At 52.2% G+C, this 24794-nt stretch overlaps 1 protein-coding gene across 6 annotated transcripts in view; it reads right to left on the reverse strand.

The window, feature by feature from the left end:
- Positions 1 to 24436, reverse strand: part of Arhgef10 (Rho guanine nucleotide exchange factor 10) — an 87424-nt gene extending 62988 nt beyond the window's left edge. For 2 of the 6 annotated variants that reach the window (XM_041673971.1, XM_041673966.1), the window contains exons 1-6: positions 23361 to 23402; positions 10205 to 10295; positions 6512 to 6676; positions 5204 to 5485; positions 2791 to 2854; positions 140 to 216 (exon numbers count right to left, since the gene is read on the reverse strand). In XM_041673971.1, coding sequence (XP_041529905.1) covers positions 140 to 216; positions 2791 to 2854; positions 5204 to 5485; positions 6512 to 6676; positions 10205 to 10295; positions 23361 to 23378 — 697 coding nt within the window. In that variant the 5' untranslated portion in view covers positions 23379 to 23402. Of the gene's footprint in view, positions 1 to 139; positions 217 to 2790; positions 2855 to 5203; positions 5486 to 6511; positions 6677 to 10204; positions 10377 to 12462; positions 12497 to 23360; positions 23424 to 24119 lie in introns of those variants that run through there. The other 4 variants (XM_041673968.1, XM_041673970.1, XM_041673967.1 and 1 more) reach the window with 4 other exon arrangements.
- Positions 24437 to 24794: the final 358 nt, after the last annotated feature.

Here is a 24794-nt window from a genome sequence, read left to right on the forward strand (position 1 = left end):
TTATTCGGCGAGGCAGTCACATCTAGCATTTTAAAGGTTGCAATCTGATCTCGGCCAGGAAAGGAAACCCATGGCCTTCTTGTCAAGACTTGTAGGTGCGCAGGGGTGGGGATCCAGGCCTTGGGGCAGTAGCACTTACTTTCCATCCATGCCGTGTTGGCAGGGTCGGCTGCCCACCGGGCCAGGGCATTGCCTTCTTGGCTGCCTTGATCACCACTAGAAGTAAAGATAAGCATTGAGAGCACGGAGAAGCACACCAGCCAAGGGGGGCTGAGCAACCTATGGCATTCACGTGTGTTCACACTATTATAGAAGATCATTCCAAGTTCAAGTTTACACACGTAACTCTATCAGCGATCACACACACGGCAGTGTCAGAAATGTCAGTTTTTCTGCACAACCTGAAGATCATACATGATACCCCCTGACTGTGAGCGGCCTCAGCCTTCTCATTCTCAGGGCAGGCTCGTAGGAGGAAGGCGCCAGGACCACAAAGCTATCTACAAGATGACAGTCACAGGCAGAAAGTGACTTTGACTTCTGTCGTACACAACATGAAGCTACTATGACACTTCCTGCAGGGGACAGGAAGGGATTCACTGGATACATGAATTGTCACCGTAAGGTCTCAACATCTGACAAAAGGGGTTAAAGGATGACAGTCCCCAAGACACCCACCCCCTGCCAGGAGACTCCTAAAGGCAAGTGCCCAGCAGGGCCAAAGAATTAGGGGGACAAATCCAGAAATGAGGTGACTCTGCAGAAATATACAAAGGGGTCTGGAAAGCCATCAGGAGCAAAAGGAAGGGTTAGCTTCTAGTCTCTGAAGAAACAAGAATCCAGCTGCTTCTACCTCCCGAGTGCTGGGATTAAAGGCGTGCACCACCACTGTGCAGCTGAGCCTTGCCATTCTTAAGGGATAAGAGTCACTCCCCCATTCAGCATGGCCACTTAATGTGGCCTCAGGAAGTAGTGGTTCCCAGAGGGTAGGACGCTGTCTGGTGTGAGCCATCTGTGGGGACTGTCAGTGAAGACCTTCACCAGCCTTCACCCTCATCTTGGGACTTTACACTCACACGTCCTTAGAACCTATAACCACTGAGAGGGACGCTATAGGCAGTGCTCTCAGCTCTACGCCCTTGCCCTGAGAGCTTGTTATGCAGTATTTGGTTGACGTCCCTGAGAGGCCTGTTCTTTTCTGAGGGGAGGTGGAAGGGGGTGATCTGGAGGAAAGGTGAGGTGGGGGGAGAGACCAGGGGGAAGTTAGGGAAACTAGTCAGCATGTAATGTATTTCAGAAGTATAAATTTAAAGAGGAAGAAAAAGAATGGTAGAGCTCTCATCACGCTACTCAGACGAGCAGGCGACTAAAAACTTGGTAACCACTAATTCTGCAATGCTCTGTTTAGCATACTCGGTATTTCTTGGATCAGGGTTAACTATGGGGGAAGATCAGACAGTGAGATCACGGAGGGGACTGTATTAGATGTGCATGGATGGGCGCAGAGGACAGTCAGGAACTGGTCCTATGCTGGGTGATGGGGAAGGGGACAGCAGACAGGTATGTCCACAGGGCACAGTTAGATCCACACTTGATGGAATGGCAGGGATGAGGCACCGTACAGCAGATACCCACGCATGTGCACCCAGGGCAGAAACGGTCCTCTGCAGACCAGAGGGATGGATTACATAGGGAAGGGAGGGGTCTTCCACTTTTGAAGTTTCCAATTCCATCTGCACACTAATTTTCCTCCTGTTTTGGTTGTGGCAGTACACATATGCACACATACATCTGTGTAGGTGCACATGCATGCTGTGTGTGGAGGCCGCCCTATGACACTGAGTCTTCCATCACTCACCTCCTGACTTTATGATAGACTATGTCTTACCCGGTGCTCAGGTGCCCACTGATTCAGCTAGAATGGCTTGCAGGCCAGCCCCAGGGCATCCTCCTGCCTCCCCAGGGCTCAGATTACAGGTTTGTGCCCTGCACCTGGTGTTTATGTCGGTACTGGGGGTTGAACTCTTGTCCTCACGCTTGTGTGGCAAGCACTTCACTGACTAAGCCACCTCTCCAGCCATGGTTTTAGTTTCAGGGAAACAGTAGCTCACCATGCGGCCTAGTCTAGTCTAGAACCCATAACTGTCCTGTCTCAGTCTCCTCAGCGGGACTGACTACTAATTCTAATCATGTACAGAACTACAGGCTGGGCGGTGGTGGCGGCACATGCCTTTAATCCCGGCACTTGGGAGGTAAAGGCAGGGGCATTTCTGTGAGTTCGAGGCAAGCCTGGTCTACAGAGTGAGTGAGTCCAGGATAGTCAGTGCAGTTACACAGAGTAACCCTGTCTCAAAAAGACAGAAACCAAAAAATAAATTCGGTTTCTGAACAATGGTCTCGGTGGGTCTGCATTGTGCCACAGTTCCCACTCTCTCCTAGATAAAAAGTCCTCGCCATGTGACTATTATACTTTAATCCTCAATCACCAAAGGGAAGACACAGTATGTTAAGACCAGCCGCAGTCATGCAGGGATGACACGGTCTGATGAATGCGAGCGGATGCAGCTGGTCACCATCTCACTGCTGGCACTGATGCTGCAGATAGAGTCGGGATATTTTAAGGCTACGGTTCCCAGGAGAGCCTAGAAAGCAGGTAGAACCCGCGACAGTAGCACCCTGAGGATCAAGGGAGTGTCTTCCTGCAGCTCAGATGGCCTGAGAACCCAGCGGGGAAAGCCCAGCATGAAGGTCGGGGCATGGACACAGAAGGTCTAGAGTTAGCAGAGTTACCTGTGTGGAAGGTCCTCAGAGCTTAGGGAATTGCACTGCCCATCTCCCGAAACTTCTGCTGCTTCTGCCAAGAGAAAAGGATGACAGTGCATTGTGCCTGGCAAGGTGTTTCCACAGCTGATTTTGAACCCTAAATGATGTCATGTTTCTTTCTCACCCGCAACAGGCTTATGCCATCAAAGATTAGAAAATGTTTAAGTCTTAGATAAAATATACTCATGACAGGATCATATCAGACTGTGAGACACCAGGTCTGTGACACAGACTAAATGCAAACACACATAACACATCAACAGGCAGGAAGGAAGCATAACATGTCAGGCTTGCATACAGTATCCCATGGGTATTGAAGTCATGGAACCCAGTTTAAGGGACCCAACCACTGAGGGGTTACTGAACTAAGGGCAGGGCTCTGACACCAAACGGTAACCACCAATGGGGTCACAATCTGATGGCATTATTAAAAAATGATGAAGACATTTGGAGGCGGAGCCTAGTCTGAGAAAGTGGACCACAGGGTGGCAATGCCCTTGGGGGCCATCTTCTCAAGGCCTCTGTCTCTAGCTGCCTCCTGACCGCCATGAAAGAAGTGGCTTTGTTCCATTTATCTCTTCCACCAATCTAGGATGCTCTGCCTCACAGCAATGCAGCCCAGGACCATGGGATGAACCCTCAGGAGCCAGAAGCCCAAGTAGACTTTTCTTCTCTCTAAAGCTAACTCAGTATCTTGCAGTTTCTGCGTCTTTATGGATGTCACTACTTGGTTTACAACACAGGTACTTGGCAAACCCAAATACAATGGACGGAAGAACAGCAATGTGCGATAAACCAAACTTCCTGCTCATACAAGTTCTGTCCAGGTACTCTCAGATCTGACCAGCAGTTTCCTGCCATTTCTGACTCACACAGACACATATACTCCCTGACCTGACCGGACGCTGTGGATGCTTTCCCATGCCCACAACTGTCCTGTGCAAAAACTCGCTTCTAGGAAGTGAGGTGAAAAGCAGGCCCTCCAAGACACAAGCAAGACCTGGAGTGGGGCAAGTGAGCATGTGCAGGGAGTGGGCCACCTGAGTTCTCTGGCCAGCAGAAGGCCAAAGTGACCAGACCTCTTCTCCAGGACCAGCTCTCCCCAGGTGGCCAGGCCTGAGCTCCAGCTGGGCTGCCAGCGCTGGGTAAGATGGGGGGACTCGAGGATATGGGCCCCAGGAAAGTTTGTGGAGCACAGAAGCCCCCTCCTCTAGGGCAGGACATGGGGACCAGCTGTCCAGAGGCCCGCTGCTGGGAACTCAGTCCCCCCAGGGCATTCCTGCTGAGAGCTTCCTTCTCCCAGATCAGGGTCTCTACTTCTTTCCAGGGAATACCATGAGGATGCCCAAGGTGAGATATTCTTCTCAGACTTGGGCTCAGAGGCAGAATTCTGACTTACAGCTACATGAAAAATTCAGGAGGGGTTCTTTCCTTTTATCTTTAATAACCAAGAAAACAATCTTCAAAGAAAACTCGGTTTTAAATACTGGAAAACAGTAAAAAGTTCTAAGGAGAAATGTTTCCTGCAGAAATTGAGCATAAATGCTAAGGCTAGACCACGACCTGTAGTGCATCCTCCCTCTCTAACAGAGGAGCTGCTGTCTAAAGATGAGGGTCTTTGCAGTCAAAGAAAATGGGTACATAAGCCAGGCATGTGGTACAGCTACTTAGGGCAGCTGAGGCAGGGGGATCATGAGTTCTTGACTATCTAGGCTATAAAGTGAACTCAAGGCAACACGGGCAGCTTAGCGAGACCTGGTCTCAAAATCAGAAATCAAAAAGGACCGTTGGATGTGGCTCACTGGCAGAGTACTCGCCTCACACGCACAAGGCTCCAAGTTCAAACTCTAGTACGGGGACTGGGGGGGGGGGGGGGTATCATTTTAAAGTAATGGATAACTGAACACCATTTATAAAGCTTCATTCAAAAATAATTCGACATGATTTTAAACAATTCCATGTTACTAATTTAATATATTTCTTTGTTTATTTTGCTTTGTATAAGCACTAATTCCAGAACTTAAGGACAAGGTGTGCATATTTGTCTTTTTACCCTTTACCCACAGAAAGGATTAGAGACCACTCTGAGGACACACACACACTCTAGGACATGGATAATAAGTTATGGAGAGCGCAGGGTTGGGGCCGGCTCTAGAATGAAGGCCACATAAGCTCTCCCAGGTGTGCAGAGGCCAGAGGTTCCAGAACACACAGCAGCCTCCGAGTCGGCCGTTCACTGCACCCGGATGGTTACAGGAAGGATTGGCTTGGGCCCAGTTTCCAACAGTGCAGACAAGAACCTATGACGGGAAAGGAAAGACGGGACACAGATCTCTTAACCACTGTGCCCTGTCGCTGTAAGAAGCTGTGGGTCATGTACCTTCCTCCTCTACTGACTCGGCTCGGATGATGACGGGACTGGAGTAGGCAGGCAGCAGCAATGGCAGGTTAGATGGGACAGCATAGCCACAAGGCACAGGCACAGAGTAACCAGTAGGCACACGCAGGCCCACGCCCTCCTCTTCTGTGTTGGCATCTGGAGATGGTGGCTGGTCCTCCTGGAATGGCGTGATGTCAATGACAGAATATGGGTTCACTCTTGTTGGAACCACAGGTTTCGTGGGCTCAGCCTCGGGAGCAGGCTCGGCCCCAGTTCCGTTTCCTGGAGGACAGAGGGAGACTAGTTAGCAAGCAAGGCAGAAAGGATGGACGTGGTCCCTGTGGCTGCAGCAAGTGCATGGGAACCCTGCATCCATCACCAATGTCAGGACGCCCAGTATTCCCACATCACCACAGGAAGCTGTGAGGCCCAGGCCCATGTGGTACACGGTGGAATGAGGAGCTGGCCTCACCCCGGGCACAGATGGAGGAAACTCTGCCCAGAGGCTCCCAGGACAGTGTATCAAACAAGAAGAGTCAAAGAACCACATGGCGAGATTTGGCTGGGGACAAAGGAGCGGGAAGCCGGTCCGCAACCATAGTGGCCACAGGTACATCTAAGCAATCTATCTGGCTAACGTGCCAAAGCCCCAGATCTACCTCCAGACTTGAAAAACATCAACTCCCACAGGCAATCCATCCTGGTTTATGAATAGCGATAAAGTGGCAATGACATCTATTAGAAAATAGCAGGCTTTTGTCCCTTAACCACAAGAGGAGTATTAGAGCAACAAGAATAGAAACGGAGGGGAAATGATACAAAAGAAAAACAGCCCAAGCTGCATATAGCTCGTTCAGCTGGCCAGGGAAACCCAGACTCCTCTGACCCCCAAAACCGTTCTTGTCATGATTTACACCCCAGGCTCACAGGCTGAAGGCTTGGTTCCCAGGAGGTGGTGCATGAGGGGTGAATGACCTTGGTAACTCACGGATGAGCTCCCAACTGCATGGAGTACCACTAGGTGGAACCCGGCTAGAGGGAGGGCGTCAATGGAGTTGTACACGTGTGTCTTTGAAGGAGCTATCCTGACTCCTCCTCAGCCTTCCTCTGAGTCTTGCTCTGGGGTGCATAGTGTGAGGAGCTCTAGTTTGCTCCTACACCACAGGCCCAGACCCTGTGCGAGTGTGAGCCCACGTGAACCTCACCTCAGGGATTGTGTTACAGGGATGGAAACTATCATAGTCTATAGGCACAAAGAGGTCAGGATGCCTCCTGCAGGACCCAGGGCAGCGTGGCTGTGTGACTCACCTGCGAGGCAGGTGCTCTCGCCTGCAAGGACTGCGTCAGCGCCTCTGGCCCCATGGGCCGATGGGGCTTGCCGATCCGCTTCGGGGACTTCATCTCCACTGTCAAAGTCAAACAGCTCCCCCTCCTCCTCTTCGTTGTTGTTGGTGTCACATTTCACCTCATTTTCTGGAGTTTAAAAATTACAGGAATCACAACACTGATATTTGCTTCCTGGACAGCATCTGTACCTCCCTGGGCAAGAAAAACCCAGGAGAAGCAGCAGGAAAGGCGGTGAACCTGAGCCTCCCCCGGCCCCGCCCCGCCCCGCGTCAATGCGGCTGGCAGCATCACTGGGACAGCAGCAGGACTTTGGATAAGAGCTACAGTTTCCCTTGGCAGGCACTTCACCGCAAGGTGGGGGGAAAAAAAAAAGAGAGGAGAGGAGAAGAGGAAAAAGCATCTCTCACATCTGAAGAATGTGCTGTGGCTTAGCTTCCAAGGAAATCTGGTCTTCTTGCCACACTAAGACAACGTGAGGAGAGGAGAAGGATTTGATTTACCAAGAGACACCCGTCCATGGGACAAGTCCATGGTCTTGCTATTCATAATGACACACCTCATGTCACCCCCTGGCAGAAGGAAGTCCACGTAATGCTTACCCCACAATTAGAGTGGTTCCACATGGCTCCTTTGGCAGGGGTGGGGAAAGAAAGCGTGGCTGAGATAAATACATTTTACGTCACATCGCACTTCTCAGGATAGGATGAGTTCAGCAGCAGAGCACCTGCCCAGCATGTGAACTGCTCTAGATCCCACCCAGCACTGTCTTCCCCTCTGAAGGACAGGGCAGCGTATCTCCTTGATGAACCGCAATCGCTACATGAGTGTGGGGACGCCCACCAAACCAGCTAGTGGTTTAGAGAATATACGGCAATCCATAACGGTAGGTAGCGTGTGTATGCGAGAATCGCAGGCAAGTCTGGGCAGCTGCGGTGCAGCCCTTGCCGAGGCAGTGAGACATGGCTGAGGCTGAGTTGTCTGCCAGGGAGAACCTGCCTGTGTAATGGAAGAATTCAAATGGGGAGAGGTGTGAGGATGCTGCCATCCTCTGCATTAGCCTCTGGTTGGGAGGGGAAGTGGGGAAAGGGGGCATAAGATGGAGGTGTATGTTTTTTGCAGATGGCAGGATGAAGGGAAAGATAGCCCAAGTGAGATCTTTTTCTGAAGAGCTCTTCCTGGGGCTCAAAATCTAAGGAGCCCACAGGTAGACGGACAGCAAGGCAGAGTTAGACAGAAGTGCTAATCGCCCTCCAACCTAACTTTCAATACAGGAAGAAGGAAATCTTTGGTGATGGGAGTCCTAATAATGGCACAGACAACACCATGAAAATCAGGCAACACTCAGCATCTGAACTGCTTGAATCGGCAAAGACTTTCAAGCCAGGAGCCTTTCAGAGCATGGCTTGCAAAGCCGTGGGACACGGGGGTGGATGGGATCAAGCTGGGTGCCATGAAAGCAGAGAAACCTAGGGATAAAACCCTCATCCCTCCTTGAAACAGAAGCCAAGTGTCCCGAGGCAATGGGAGGAAAATTGGTCCTTGGTGGACCGGCTCATGGGCTAGGAACACTTGATTGCTAGCTGAGGAGCCCGTGAGTGTCAGGGACTGGGAGACAACAAAGAGCGATGAGACACGTGAATGGCAGTGTCGGAGCAAACAGGGCCGTGTTCACAGCAGGTTTTACAAAGTGCTGGGACTAGCACAAGGCTTCCCAGGCCTTGCTGAACCTCACACTGGGGTCGGAGAGGCTCCAGCAGATCTGAATGACGCAGATCGGCGTGTAAATCAGGTAAATTTAAGGCACCGAAGCAGTCAAAAGAAAATGAGGAACAAGCAAAGCAGACAAGTGGGTCTGTCCAGGACACCCCAAGGCAGATGTGACAAACTGTGTAAAGCCAGCAATCCCAGGGAAAACTTAACAGGAAGCTGCAAGCTGGAAGACATGCGAGCTTGAACAGCTGGCTGCAGAAGGCACAGAGGACAAAACAGTACAGCTGGACCTGGGGTGGAGAGTTGTCCACTCCCCAAGCACGGGCTGTGCACTTCTCCCCTATAGGGAAGCACACCAGGAGAGGGGACTGCTCACCCAACCTGGGGCCCTTCCAGCAGCCAAGCGCAGCTGACGGAAAGGCAAGCCCTCCAATGCTGGCCTGCAGCCTGCCAGAACCACGGAGCCAACTCAAAGAGCTGGGCAAAACTGGTTTAACCAAGGCCATCAGTAGTGGGGACATGTTCAGTGACCCCCATGGCAGCAACAGAATCCCAGGATGAGGAGCCTGGATGGAAGTGACTTCGGAGGTCTAGAAGAGGTAACGTCTCCTATCCAGGCAGCTATACCCACACTGTTCCTTACACAAAGCTAAGCGATGGGGCCACGTGTTATACTAGATCTCACTGAGGTCCATTTTCTGTACCACCTGCGCAGTCCAAGACCACTGTTACTTAACGTGAAAAGACGGCAGAGGTCCTGCCCACCCCCATGTAAGAGGCTTCTGACTCACATCCTCACTGCCAGGATCCAAACACAGTGAAGCTGTTCTTGGTCAAGGTCATTTCGCAGAATGCCCACCCCTCCCGTCATCCTGATGCCTGAGGGCCCCTCCTCTGTACTCCCCCGCTTCCTTCATCCCCTCCCCCCTTTCTCTATGATCCAGTGAGCTTCATTAGGATGTATACCACTGAAGAAAATCAAACCTCTCTCCCCACTTAGCAATTGCTAGTGCCTATAAATCCTCATGGAGAGAGGGGCTGGAACTTGTTTTCACACCCCATGTTTCCTGGGTGGAGAAAGCCCCAGCAGGTGAGCCAGCCTGAACCTTCCCTCACCCAGGAGTCCCCTTATGGTGGCAGTGTCACGGCCTTTGCACTGGAACCTCCCATCTACCCAGTTCACGATGTCTCCCTGGAAACAGCTATGTGCAAGTTCTTTGTGACTCCATGTGTCACCGTATAGACTCAGAGAGGGACAGGAGGGCCAGAACCAGTGTGACAGATGTAAGCCCCTTTCAGCCCACCCCTGTAGGGTACTGACGCACAGAGGAATGGCTAGCCTCATGTGGCTAAGCTGTCTCATGGTTAGCCACAGCTAACCCTAGCCCGCAGACCTCGCCTCCTTCTCCATCTGCAGGGTGGGCACCAGTGTCCCTGACAAACAGTCTTCAAAAGACCCAACCAATGGTCCCTCCTTTTGTCTCTATCAACTGAGCAGATAGAAGAGGATGCCCAATTTAGCCTTTGAGGGGCCCACAGGGGAAGGAAGCAGGAAGAACAATGCCCCAATCCACTCCCAGGACTCAAGAAGATTGCCAGTTCCTGAGGGAGCATGATGGGAAGGCAGAGCTTATTCACAAATGTGGACTACACACCACCTCAGGAATGACCCGCACTGGATCAAACAAAAGAAACCTCATGGAATCCAAGATGCTGAAGACAGGTCACATGCTGGAACACAGACAGGTAGCTCACTGGCACCTAGGTACACTGCTGTACCACCGGGTCAAATGTCAAAGCTCAGGACCTATCTATAGCACAATATGAACCTTCTCTTTCTTGCCCCATACCAAGTAGTAGCAACTTAGTGATTCTGGAAGCTGGAGTCCTCAGAACTCCAGGACTATGAGATCGAGGGGCGCCTCTAAGAAGGTGGATCCCTACCTGCAGGTGCAGGAGGTGAAGGTTCTCCTTGGTCCATGCTCAGCCTCGCCTCCTTTCTCCACGCTTGGTCAGGATCAGGGGACAGGAGCCCCTGCAAGCAGAAACATTGTCCATCAAGTTGGCATTAAAAAACCTTCCCAGGAGACACCAGTGAGGGCTTTCTAGAAACAACCTGCAACAAGGAAAGAGGTCACTGTTACTCCCAGCTGTAATGACAGAACTCACCATCTGTTAGTTGCTAATACTTGCAAATCTCCCTAGAAGGGACAATCCAGAGCACAACAAAGGGTTCTCAGTGCGCAGGACGTCACCTTGAACCGCAGCCAGGAATTTGTTTGGGAACCTGCGGCTCTAGCCAGAGCCCTCTCATCCAACACGGCAGCAGGTTTTAGCTAGATTTCATACCGTGTTCTGAGGGGAGAGGTCAACACAGAAACCAAACAGTTTTTCCTCTTCCTTCAATTAAACCTTAGCAGTGCTAAGTGAAGTTCCCAGGGGGAAGCTGCAATACTACATTCAATACTTCGCAAAGCTGCTTACTGACCAGAACATCAGTGACTGTGGAGAGCTGGAAGACTCCGAGTCCAGAGTCCAATTATCTTTGGGTATCTTAGCCCCTAAACAGCCATTTGTTACACCCCACCCCACTGCGTGATCTACCATCCTTGTGACTGCTAGGTAAAAACAGAACAGACCCTGTGCTGGCTTGAATGATTAGAGGCAGCCTGATCCACAAAGCAAGTTCCAGGACAGGCTCCATAACCACACAGAGAAACCCTGTCTTGAAAAGCAAAAACAAAACAACAAAAGGGCTTTATTTTATTGAAGGTGTGGTCTTGCTGGAGTAGGTGTGGCCTTGTTGGAGGAAGTGTGGTATAAAGGCTGGACTTGGATGCTTCAGAAGCTCAAGCCAGGCCCAGTGTCACTCACTCTTCCTGCTGCCTGCCCGTCCAGATGCAGAACTCTCGGCTACTTCTCCAGCACCATGTCTGCCTGCATGCCAACAAGATTCCCACCATGACGATAATGGACTAAACCTGTAAGTCAGCCCCAATTAAATGTTTTCCTTATAAGAGTTGCTGTGGTCATGGTGTCTTTTCACAACAATAGAACACTGACTAACACAGACCCCTAGCCTCTGCCACCCCAACCAGAGGCCTAGAGCAGGTTTCTCTGCTTTGCTGGAACTCACCTACCTGAGGTAACCAAGGGCCTTCACTTGTAACTTCCTTTGTTGCTACTATCAAACACTTCTGGAAACTGTCACCACATAGGGACGTGAATCTGCTCCCAGCCACAATCATCCCTGTTTGGCTCCAAAATAATCTCGTATTCCCTTTGTGGTGAGAGCTGGGGGTTTTTGTGCTGACAATGGCTTCTTTGTAAAACCTGTTCCTCATCAGGCACAACAATGACATTTTCTTAACTACCTCTGCAGTAAGCAGGGTTAAGCTCCAAAGGCTGCTTTTCTGCCCTGTCTGCTGTCTGGGCTTCATTCTCTACATCTATTAGAAAAACTGAATTTGAGAAACAATATCTTGCAAGAAGGGTAGTCTGACCCACACCAAACCACTCAATACCCATCCTAGGTTTACAAGGATCACTCCATATGTACCCTGGATCCTGCCTGGAACCACTCCATACAAGTCCTAGACCCTGCTTCAGACAGCTCAACTCTAGCCCTGGATCCTGCCTGGGAAAACTCCACTCCAATCCTGGATCCTGCCTGGGACAGTTTCACACCAGCCCTGGATCCTGCCTGGGACAGCCTCACACCAGCCCTAAATCCCCCTTGGAATCACTCCACACTCTCCCTAGATTCTACCAGAACAGCGGGAAGAAAAGCAAACTGCTCTGAGACCTTCTTCTTAGGCTTCTGTTCCTGTGTCAGGCAGGTGGATACAATGCCCAGTGAGTGGCAGCCCCACCTCTTCAGCCACAGGCTCTCCACATACTTGCTGCCCAAAGACAAGGAGGGAGCAGGCAACGATTTGCACCTCACAACATCAAAGACGCCAAACCAGCCCAGCGAATTCTTTCACCCCAATTAGCAGGCTTGGTATTGGCTTTGGCACTTCCAGTAAGCCAAACCGTGTTCTCATGAAGATGAGCTGCCTGCCCATGCCAGTACCCAGAGTGTCCATCTGCCAGCCTTGCATGTGCTCTCTGATACAAGCCTCTTGCATTGCCCCCATGCGACTCTGGCCATGTGGCTCCATCCTGCCATCATGGGCACCAGAAGCCGCTCAGATGCCCACCTGAGTGGCTAGGCCTCTTCAGTGGGCACCTGCTGTCTCAGCTCTGAGACTCACGCAGCACTCCCAGTGCTGGCTCTCTCTGTCACACGCCGTGAGTCACAGCCAGGCCTGGCTGTCTTAGCATTGACAGCATGACTGCACCACAGCCTGAGAGCAGGCCCTTCTATTTCAGATGAAGACACTGTAGCTTGGAGATCTGAAAGATACACCAGGGCTATAATGAGGGCAATTATTTGGGGTACAGCCCGAAAGTCCAGAGCCTAGGATAGACGCCAAAGCCCTTTGCCTACCAACAAGATCTGGCAAGTACCCAGACCTTTGTGGAGCCCATGAGAGGTGCCAGAACCTCTCTCAGAAGGGCTGTAGGTGAGACATGCCATGCAGGCAGCAAGTGCGCATCTCAGAGTGAGGCACCTCGACAGGGCACACACATGCACACTGCTGCCTTGCTAGGCAACATCTGTGGCTGATGTTCTCATCCAGGCCTGCCCCTCCTCCACCCATCACCCCACCTGATACCTGCTGGACACCCGAGAGTTTCAACTGAAAGAATAAAGGGATTTATGGGAGGCCTTCTTCCTGGTAAGTGCTGGGAAGCCACAGGAAGCAGGGGACACAGCTATGTGAGACTCACTGGGAGGTGGAGGCTGTCCACATCCAGGCTACCTTCCCAAGAGAAACACATGGCTACTGGAATGAGCAGTGCCCCATCTCCCAGAACTCATGCGACCTCATCTTTGCGTTGATTCCTGGAGCCAAAGCAGGTCTAGGTTACTGAGACTCGGGCTGCTGAAGACTCAGCTGATCTCATGAAAGAATGAACAGAGATGAGCTGTGTTCTGTGAACACAGACCTAGCCCTGAGACACGCCCTTCACTGCCTCATGGCCTGGCAGAGCAGACGAGATGATCTGAGATGAGAGCAATCCCGTGCAGAGCAGATGAGAGCAATCAGTAAGTACTTTAGAACTCTACAGCCCAGAAAGGCGGGGACCAAAGGGAGTGTGGTCACTGGGCACCACTCAAAGTGTCATGAGATAACCCCAGGCTGATGTCATCACAGAGACAGAGGCCAGCTAGAAACCAGAACAGGCAGCAGTGCCTGGGCACGCTACAGAAGAGCAAAGCCACCCTGCACTGGTTCTCTGTGTCTCTGCGCTCACTCTGCTGGTCTATGAGGTAACCAGTGGCAGGTGGCAAACACCTTTCCTGGACGCAAGCAAAGTTGTTCCTCACCTGCTGGGACTTTGGGAAACCGCTTGCAGGCACACTACGTGCAGGGCTGCACTCTCAGCCCGAATGCTCACTTGCAGACATTTTCTAGATCTCGCTGCATGGGCTTTATGGATACCTAAAACACGTGTGAACAGTGTCCAACTGACTCCTGTCTCCCTGCTGGGATGGCCAGCACTGCTGGCAACAGCCAGTCCCCAGCTGTCAGTAAGCTCTCGTCCCAACAGTCCCTGAGGGCCAAATCAAACCACCTGCAACTGCTCAGATAAAGAAAAGCAGCCTGCAAATCCTGCAGGCAACACTGTTCACTGACCCAGTCAGTACCAATGACCCCGCCATCAGCACTGCCCGCCGACCCAGCCAGTGACCCCGCCATCAGCACCGCCCATTCACGTGACTGGCACTGCCCAGTGACCCAGCTATCAGCACTGCCTACTGACCCAGCTGGTACCAGTTAGTGACCCAGCCAGCATAGTCTGTTAACCCAACCATCAGCACTGCCCGCTGACCCAGCCAGTGACCCCGCCATCAGCACTGCCCGCCAGTGACCCCGCCATCAGCACTGCCCGCTGACCCAGCCAGTGACCCCGCCATCAGCACTGCCCGCCAGTGACCCCACCATCAGCACTGCCACTGCTGCCTGTCTGCACACCGTGTGCTTTCTGCATAATCCTCTCTTGTCCTGCAAACTGTGCTCCTGCTTTCACGGCTCAGCCTATCTCACCCCTGCCCCTGCTCCCTTCTCTGCTCCCAGCCGGAGTCCATGGCTATGCATTCTTGGGTAGGAACTCACCTGGGCTTGATGACATGAAATACGGTGTTTTAAGTAATTTCTAAGAACAAGGCCCTATTCACAGGCTGATGAGACACGACACTGGACACGCTTCCTCCAGGGGAAGCGGACACTGCGGAGGCTCCCATCAAGAAAGGGTGAAGGTTAGACCACGGCTAGAAGGGTACAGCTGGTGGATCTAGTCTGAGGAGCCAGCCTCAGCACACAGGGGAAAGTCACCAATCAATGCACCAGGAAGGCTCCCTGCCCGTCTGTGTCTTGACTGTTGACGGCTATGCAAAGGTCCCCAAGGCTCCTCAGGTCTCTGCATCCACAGTGCTCCCAGGACATCCTGGCCCAGCTCCAAGGGATGACTCTCAAATATCCTTCAGGGCTCAGCCAGCCATGTTACTCAAAGAGCCCGAATCAGCCATTATAACCACCTTCTGATGCCTACTGCCCTCACAAGAGCCCACATCCAAGGGGGAGAGGGTAAGGAGCTGCAAGCACAGCCCCAGCTTGCACCTGAGCCATGCTGCTGACTGACATGCATTGTGTCTTTCGCTGAATTCAGCAATGTACACACTGCACACAGTCCCCAGAGGCTCCCAACAGAGGTGGGAATCAAAAAAGGAAGAGGCATCGAGGCTAGATCCCATTGAACTTGAAGATCAACACACCAGGATGGTGCTTTTCCAGCAAATAGTACCTTCCCTTGGAGTCTGTCTGGCAGGGCACCCCATGCATGACCAGATTGTGACCACAGTTGACAGAATGTCTCTCACAGAAGATGAGCTCTGACCACCTGAACTGACATCTACGCGCACACAGGCTGCTGCCTGGGTAGCTTCTGTGGACAAGCCTTTCTCTGGCATTCACGTGAGGCCCTTAGAACTTCAGTCCTTGGTTATCCTGGGCCTGTACTGTCCCTGGCAGGCCTAGTCTAGGAAGGTACGGAATAGAAACAGGAAGTTCACGACCTGACATGGGAACAAGCCAGGATTCAAAGCAAACCATCCCAAAGGAGTGGAGTGAGGACAGGAAGGGGAGCAAGGGGGACAGAGAAAGCTCCCCAGGTTGCTGCCGACCGTGGGCAAGCCCAGTGACTTCACACATACAATTCTGCAGACTTCTGTAAACATCCAGGGCTGTGGTCTGTTTCCGCACTTACGTGTTGGGGAGCCAGCAAGGAAGAGAGGGTGTTCTGACTGCCACATGCTTAAGACTCATATCTGGCTGGAGAGGCTCAGTCCACTAGGCCTAAGACTTCCTTAATGGGAGGAGAGCAAGGACAGGTGGGCAGTGCTGCCCGAGCCGGGGAGCCGAGACAGTTCCCTAGAAGTGGGCCACCCAGCATTGTGGGAAGAAACCCGCCAGACTGAGAAGGCTAAAGATCAAGGAGGACGGTGGATGCTATGGCTCAGGAGTGGACAGCCTGGAGTTCCAGTTCAGGACATGGTGGGCCTTTTAGAACAAAGGGATCCCTGTATGGTAGAAGGATGGGGTCTGCATGGGGTCAGGGAGGAGGCTAGCCAAAGGACAGCAGCACCCCCGGGAAGTCTGTGTGGCTGGTGATCATGTGGTAGAGGCCGAAGCTGAGCTTCAGACCCTAGCTGCACCTTGTGAGGCCATAGGTGACCCTGCAGATGGCCTCGTAGTAATGTCCACTCTCCTCCTTTGCCTGTGGAGACTCAGACTCATGCAGCCTGAGGAATGCTGCCCCTCTGGGGGCCGCTAGGAGTCCAGGGATCCCATGTATGGATTAAGACCACCCTGTTTCTGCCCTGCCCCTCCAGTTTAACAGTGGAGCAAGTTAGGAGGATGCCCCACATTACAGAGGTTGGTGGTAGGACCACACCCTGCACCCCGAGGAATGTGTCCTCTCTTGTGGTTCTCCTATGGGTCTGCACCACCATCCATAAGCAGGAATCAAGGAGCTCCTTCTGCCCCTGTGGAGGAAACAGGCTGTGTGGACTCTCACACAGGACCCTCCGGAGAAGAGGCTTTCTCCACTCTCCTCTCCCCACAAGCCAGCTGCCAACATTCAGACCCTGTCTCTACGGCCATCAGCAACCTGTTCCTGGTCACCTGAGGATCAGTAGGCTCCATGTACCCCTTCCTGCACGCTTCTCTGGGTTAGGGCTCTGGGTGCCACACTCTCCACCCTCCCCTCTAACTCTCTGAGGCCCAAAGTGATTCCAGAGACCTGCAGCTTTAGGACCAACTACAAGCCTAAGACCACACATTACAACGACACTGAAGGGAGCTGCCCACTCCATGGCTCAGGGCTGCAGTCAACAGACAACTCCAATCTAAGCCTGGGCAACTGGTCCTCCCACCAGCTTCTTCCTCTCTCAATAAAGAGAACTCCAGGGTCATCCCCAATAATTCTTTCTCTTAGACCCAGGTTCAAATCCATGAGCAAAGTTTGACATATCAAGTTCCCATCTTCCCAAAGCTGGCCGACTACTGGCCAGCACAACCCACACCTGATCAGTGACTGACCAACTCAGAATGGGCCGTCCTGCCTTCCCCTTCTTCCTGCAGAATCAACGCCGTCCTGTGAAAATAGGGACAGAGCTGCTTAAAGACCACCCTGGCTTTCGGTTACTCTTACCATACACAGTCATTACTCCAGCCCCCACAGCCGTCAGTCTGTCTCCAAGGCAACGGCATCATCCAGACACAACAACACTGGTGTGTGTCTATGTGAATTCACAGAGGCCTGCACAGGTTCATGTCAGACGGGATCCCAGTACTCAGAGGGGTAAGTAGACACGGGTTCCACACCTAACTGAGCAGAGAGTAGACAGAGGGGTAGCAGACACTGGTTCTACACCTAACCGAGCAGGGACTTGCAACTGAGAGATGCCCGCCAAAGGAAAAGACAGTTTTTTCCAGGGGAGAGGCCTGGGTATATCAACTAACTGAACTCCAGGGTTGGCTCCATGCCCAGGAGTAGTTGGCCAATACAAAACAAACTCTATGGTTTGTCTTTTTATTTGTTTTTGCTTTGTTTCATTTTGTTGTTTGTTTTTTTGTCTTACAGACTTCATGATCAAAATATATTGTATGGAAAAATATTTAAAAAGGGGTGCTCACCAAGGACTATGAAGACGAGCCATCTGCAAAATGTCCTTGGTATGGAACTGAAAATCTCCCCAGGTGACATGTAAATCCAGGCAGGCTCGACCTCTTCCCTGTGGTCTCAAGGGGAGTCCCGCCCTCTGCTGACCTTCTGTCTAGACACAATGGAGGGCGGAAGGGATTCTTTCCAGAAACGGCTCTCCCACCTCCACAGAGAATCCCCGAGGAGACCACACATCCTGGACAACATCAATCTCCCTTCCTCTCTTCAAGGACCTATGATTATTTTCCCAACTGCTTTCGTTGCCTGGCAAAACACTGCACCTCTCATTCCTTCCTATGAAATCATCCGGAGCCCTGCGTGTCTAGACGCTATTCTAACAGCAGAGGACCTGCCCGTCCCGGCCAGAGCCCCGGGCTCTGCAGCACCCTCTTCGGCTTCAGACTCTTGGGCCTGGGCTGTCAATGGAGAATTGTGTTCCTCTGACATTCTCAGAACCAAATGTGAGTGTTCAGTCTTTGGCTCTGACTGAAAGTGGCCTGTACTACACAGCACAGAACCATGCCTTCAGAGATGCCCTCTCCCACAATGCTCCATAGAGCAGCTCCCACTCTATTCTCGGATGGAGCTGCCGGTGCCCACCTGAGCTCTCCCAACCTGCTCACTGTGAGCGGCTTCCACCCCACTGAGCTAAGTGCTTCACAGGAAACCATCAATCAAAGTCCTTATCTCTTCTAAAGACAGAAGGCTGGCCAATGCCAAGAGGCAAACTGGCCAAGTCTATACAGAAAGGCTATCTGTGCAAGGCCTTAACAGCACCCCACCCATGCGACCCCTGACCCAGTTAGACTTGGGCCCACACAGCGCAGTGACACACTCCATGGGTTCTCATACACAAACCCAGGCCTTGGGAGATAGAGTCACTCAGCTGTGAAAACCCCTGGACATGTCCACACTTGGTCCTCACCATCGGGTCACCATGGCCATCATCATGGCGGTAAGGAGCCAAGTGAAAACACCACTGTATGATACAAGGCCTGGCCTTGCAGGTCAGTCCACTGCCTCACCATGCCGACACCAGACCATTTATCCTCTCCAAAGACTGGGCCTTCAACTAAGGAGATGAGCACCGAAGACCACTTCAACTCATTGTGCTTTTAGTCTCTAAAGAAAATCAGAAACCAAACTGAAATTATGACTCCATTTTCCCTTTTAAAAAATGGAACAACAGAATGAAACAGTAAGTCGCCATAGGACCTAGCTGGGGGACACACGCCCTAGCATGGGAAGAAGGAAGGAAGGAGAGAGAGAGAGAGGGAGGGAGGGAGGGTGGGAGGGAAGGAAAAGGAGGGAGAAAGGAGGGAGGGAGGGAAGGAAGGAGAGAGGGAGCGAGGGAGGGAGGAAGGAGGGAGGGAGGGAGGAAGGGAGGAAGGGAGGGAAGGAAGGGGGAAGGAAAGAAGGAGGGACAGACGAAGAAAGACACCAAAAAACCCCAAACATATACATCTGTTTCCTTGGCTTCTCCCATGTCTTTTCTTCTTTTATCTTGTTTTGTTTATTTCAAAAAGGGTTTCACACTGTAGCCCAGCTGACCTAGAATTCACTAACAGTTCCGCGTGACTCAAAACCTAAAGTGATCTTCCAGTCTCTACCTCACGAATGTTTGCAGGCCACATGTGAGCATTACACCTGATTGCCTGTATAGTCTTAATCATCTGCACCGATGAGACACGACACCATCATGTAACATACGACTCTAGAGTTTTCTCTTTGGTGCTGTATCTCAAGGCAAATGTCTGCAAGGCTTTCTCTGTAAAGAAATGACCTCAGGATGGAGCTGTGGCTGGGTGGTAGGACACTCATCCAGCATGTTCAAGGTCCTGGGTTCAATCCCCAGCACTGAAAAAAGCGCCACAGGTTCAGGGGAAGCTTGATTACACCCACCAGCCACGCCCACAATGAAAACCAGCCTCAGTGTCTAAGGCAGCCCACACCTTCAGGATAGCAGGCCCAGTGATGAGAGCCGGTTCTCTGCAGCGAGCCATGGACAGGTGCTCCTGTTGTCACAGATCAGGCCCATTTGTCAGCCCCTCCTGAGGACTGTAGCCTGGCCTGGACCAACCAGCACCTCATTCCTCTGCAGGACACTAACTCACCCAGGCCACCGCCATATGGAAGAGCCACACTAGACCCACTAGGCACGCTTGTCCATAGCTTCTCCTACAAGACCCTTCATATGACTGTCACAGCTCCCCGTTGGATTGAAGACCAAGTCTGGTAAGCAGCCAAAGCTAGTCTCAAACTCAACATTGTACTGCCTGAGCCTCCCCAGGGCTGTGATTGTGAGCGTGTGCCCCTGTGCCTGGTTTTGTACAACTTTTCACGTTGTATTTTACAGCCCAAATCACTTCCCATATCAAAAAGTGACAGATGGGAGGCAGAAACATTAAACCTAATAACTTTTGAAAAGCATTTTACCTCTTCCCCATTGTCTTGTCAAAACCTAACAACCCACAGACCCCACCTTCCACTGGCAGGCGTGCATTACCGTGACACAAGGAAAAGCAAGACACGGTAAAGCCGGAAAGAGACTGGCAGCGGCACTAGGAAAAATCACTGCTTCGTTTCAGAATCAAGATTTGAAAACTCACATACAGAAAGGGGCCAAAGCCATCACGCAGGACTGCAGGAGGCCAGGTCGTCAATGGGGTAGGGCAGAAGAGGGTGCACTCAGCAAAGGGGCTGATGGCAGGTACACTGTATCCCACATGTTCCTATAGATGTTGCCTCTCTCCAGAGGCTGCAGCCCAGGTCCCGACCAAGGCCACCACCCTGCTACCTGTCCACAGATATACTCCTGGACCATCTGACACCAGTTCTCAGTTCATTTCAGACCCTTCCAAGCTGTCTGTCCTTGAACACCCACCCCAATGTACTGTCTGTCCCCAGATCGCATCTCCAGAGAGCGCGGCTAACAAGAGTGCAGCTCTGCCCGGACAATAATTAACAGTGTAGCACACTGTGTCTAACGTAGCCTTGCATAGTTACCCCTCCACCCAAGCAAACTGTACTCTGAACTGCTGGGTGGTGGTGGTGCACGCCTTTAATCCCAGCACTAGAGAGGCAGAGGCAGGTGGATCTCAGTGAGTTCAAGACCAGCTTGGGCTACAAAGCGAGTTCCATGACAGTCAGGACTGTTACACTGAGAAACCCTGTCTCGAAAAACTAAAAAAAAAAAAAAAAAAAAAATGCTCTGAGTATCTCCAGACACAGCCTTCCATTGTGTACTTAGGATTTTGAGCCGTGCAATTAAAGAATGATGTATTATACAACAGGGCTTTCCTCTGATTACGAGAATGGCTTACACTATTATCCACAGATGACAACAGCCACGGCTGCTGGATTGTCACTGGCCTCTGGTGAACACAGAACACTTTCTGGGAGAGAGTGTTTTTAACCTCCCCGGGACGTCACACGTGAGCAGTGTGCCAAGAGCAGACAGCCACAGGGCTAGGAGTGACTCCATCAGGTAACCCAGGGCCCAGGCACACAGCCCTCCCCACCCAGAACGTCTCCATTTGGAACCGCCCAGTGCTTGCTTCTAGCCTCACTGGAAGGAACAGCACATCAGAACAGCAAGAGGTAGTTTGATAAATATCATTGATGAATCTACAAGAACCAAACGCTGGAAGACAAAGAGGGCTGTGGGGGGGGGGGGGGGTAGCTCAGTAGTAGAGCTTGTGCAAGCATGAAGACATAAAAAAAAAAAAGGAAAAAAAAGGTTATTCCCAATAACTAACTTCACGTCATCCCTCGGTAGCGAACTCCTTGGTCAGTAACCGGTCTGTATGGTGAGGCGAACGATGGGCATCACCAAATACAGCAACCCTCCGAGAAATCATGAACCACTAACTCTGGATGGCGACTTTGCACACGGTAACTCGTGCGTGACACAGAAGCCAATGAGGTGAGAGAAAGCTGTCAGTGCTGGAACCGAGTGGTGCACACGTAAAGATACTAGTTTAAACCTCAAGACTCTTTCCTAACGAAAGTTAGTTCTTTGGGGAAAACAGGTCTTTGAGATATGTATGGTGTTAGTTACTTTATTATTGCTGTGATAAACCACCATGACCAAGGCAGCTTGCAGAAGGGAGGGTGTATTTGGGCAGCTGGTTCCTGAGGGATGGAAGTCCACCATCATCACTGAGGGGGGCAAGGCAGCGGGTGTGGTGGCCAGCGGAGACAGCTGAGAGCTCACACCTGGTTCACAAGTACACAGCAAAGAGAATATACTCGGAATGGGGTGTGGCTTTGACACCTCAAAGGACACAGGTCCTCCTTCAAGACCATTCACCCCTCCTAAAGCCACCCAAACAGCATCAACTAGGAACCAAGACTTCTCCCCCTGTGGAGGCATTCTCATTTAGCCATCCATCACAACTTTATCTGTGTATTTATTTATTTATTTGGCACTTCCTTGGGATCAAACCCAGCCTGCTGCCTGCCAGGCAAGTGTTCTACCTCTGAGCCACACCCCAACCCCGGCTCCTCGTTAATATGAAGACTCAAGAGCCTCTCCTAACTCAGGCCTTCAAGTGCCAAGACAGATTTTTAATAGCATGTGGGGGTATTTTTAATAGGCTGTGGGGTAGCTCAGCAGTAGAGCATCTGCCATACAAGGTGTTCAGCAGGAGTTACCAGCATGTGTAAGGACCTAGATTCTATCAAGAAAAAACGGGGGAAAAGGAAAAAAGTCACCTAGCAGTGAAAACGCTGTCCCTTGCTCAGATTTGAAACACTGCAACACAGCTTAGAGCGTGTTCCAGCCAGAGAAGAAAAAAAAAAAAAGATTTCTGCCCCATGAGTTCACAAGAACCTCTTCCTCCAGCAAAAGCTGTATCTGAGTCACACCAAGCACACCTACTGCCCTCTAGGAACTGACAAACTCATTAAAAGCTCAAAGACTGCGTTCAAAGCATGGGGTCCCACAGAGCGTCCCAGGCCCAGCCACCTGCTTTTATTTTCTGCACATCAGACCAAGATCTCGATTATTGAGCAATGGTGGGTGACAAAACCAATAGCTGTCACCTTCGCTCTAAAGGGGACCTTAGGATCCTAAGCATCCGCATTCAAAGGTCCCAGTCTGACTTTCCCCACGCAATTCCAGCGCCCCGTGAATTCACCCCACATCTCCAGGCCAGACACTGTAAGTCACTATTGCACATACCCCAGGGCTTTCTCCTCAGGCTGTGGGACATCCATGATGCTAGGGACATTCACTGAAGTTAGAGGGCTGCTCACTGCTCTGTGTCTAGGAATGCCCACTGAAGTTGAGGGGAGGGGGCTTCTCATTACCTGTTAGTCTAGGGATAGAGGGCTGCATGATGCCTTACCTAAGCCTGGGGACACCTCAATGTTGAGAGCCCGCCTGCTTCCGTCTGTGCCTAGGGGCCACCTGTACATTTGGGGGTGCTTCTTGCTGTCCTGTGTCCAGAGATACTGCTAAGTCTGGCAGGGGGTTCGTGTAGGGCCTAGAGAGGGGAATACCGACCAGATTTGGGGACAACCAAAACTGAAGTTGGGAGTTCCTTGCTGCTCTGTGCCAGGGACAGCGGTGAACTTGTGTGTGTGTTGGGGGGTGGGGGTGACTATTCGCTGCCATCTGTGACACTGTGTGCGCGGCTCCCGCAAACTCTGGGTGGGGTTTGGCTACTTTGGGGGAGCTGGGCAAAAGTGCAACTTTTAAAGCAAAGAAGCAGCCCGTGCAAGCGGCCTGGGGAAGGAGGGGGTCGCCGTGCTCACTCACCAAGGGGCTGGGCGCCATCCGCCGTCTGCGTCCGCCAGTTGTCCTGCGCCCCCCGCGCGCCCCGCCCGCGATGCGCTCCCACCCCGCCCTCCGGGGGAAGCCCCGCCCACCTCTCTGTGATTGGCCAGAGAGGGCCGTGTCTGGTGCCCACTGGCCAGCGTTCCTGCCCGTTCCTTCGAGGCGCCCGGCCCTCGCGCCCGCGCATTCCTGCGAGGCCACGTGGCCGCCGGCCCCCGCCCCCTCCCTGCCCCGCCCCCAGCCCAACGCCCCGAGCCCTGGGCGCGTGGGAGAGATGCTGCCTGCCAGGCGCTCCCGGGTATAGAAGGTACGAGAAGGACGCCGGCTCACAGTGCCCCAGAGTGGGCTCTTTCCCCTTCAGACGCCTGGGCGGCTCACTTGAGCGAGTGGCGCGGGGCCAGAGTGCGCTTCCCGAGCATCCGCCCTCTATGGGACACTGGGAGTTGCGCTGGCGCGGGCGAGGAACACAACATAGGCACCCCACCCATCGTGACCCCAGCATCTGCTGCTTCCTGCAGATCCCTGGTCTAGGCTCCTGTGGGCAGGGGACGCTAAACTACGCTTCACCCCATCCCATCTTTGATCTTTCTATCCCTGTCTGACTCTCATCTTGGGTCCCATGGGCAGGGGGTGCAGAGCAGATATCACATCCATCATGACCCCAGCATCCACCTTCTGGCAGACCTTCTCCTGTGGGCAGGGGACATCAGGAGGACAACGCATCGGATCTGGAGTACCCACCCTCCCCGAGCCGCCCTGCCTTCTTAGGCCGTCCGGACTGCTCAGCGTCAGCTGCTTCTGGTCCTGCCACTACAGGGGCTAGAAATCCAGACCCAACAGTGACCTCAGCTCACCACCTCTCTGGACCGTTTTACAGCTTGCCGGTCGCCGGGAGGCTCTTGTTTTTCCGGACCCGAGTCCTTGCACAACTCCCTAGAGCAGAAAGCGATGCTTGGAGAGCCTAGCTATCTTCGGCCAGATTCCTGATCCTGGAAGGGTGGCGCTGTGGAGACCAGGAGTATTACACTATGGGCCATGGTGGGTATGGAAAGGCCTTCCAAGTGTCTGCATAGAAAAGCACTGGGATCCAGGCCTAGTAAGTTGAGCATCCAGACTGCCTAGGCTCCCACAAAGCCAGCACGTGCAGTAGGATCAGAAACCCATTGCCATTGTTCTTGAGTTCCCAGTAGTCCTCATTGTCCGCTATATTCATAGACCTGGATGGAGGTGGGGGTTCCTTGGACTTCCCACAGGGCAGGGAACCCTGATTGCTCTTCGGGCTAATGAGGGGGGGGGGACCTAACTGGGGGAGGGGGAGGGAAATGGGAGGCTGTGGCGGGGAAGAGACAGAAATCTTTAATAAATAAATAAATAAAAATTAAAAAAAAGATTATTCTAGGGACACCTGATTAGTAC

This window comes from Microtus oregoni, unplaced genomic scaffold (assembly GCF_018167655.1).
Source record: "Microtus oregoni isolate MIOR12 unplaced genomic scaffold, Mior012 000024F_ref0000369, whole genome shotgun sequence".
In the NCBI taxonomy this organism is placed as follows: domain Eukaryota; kingdom Metazoa; phylum Chordata; class Mammalia; order Rodentia; family Cricetidae; genus Microtus; species Microtus oregoni.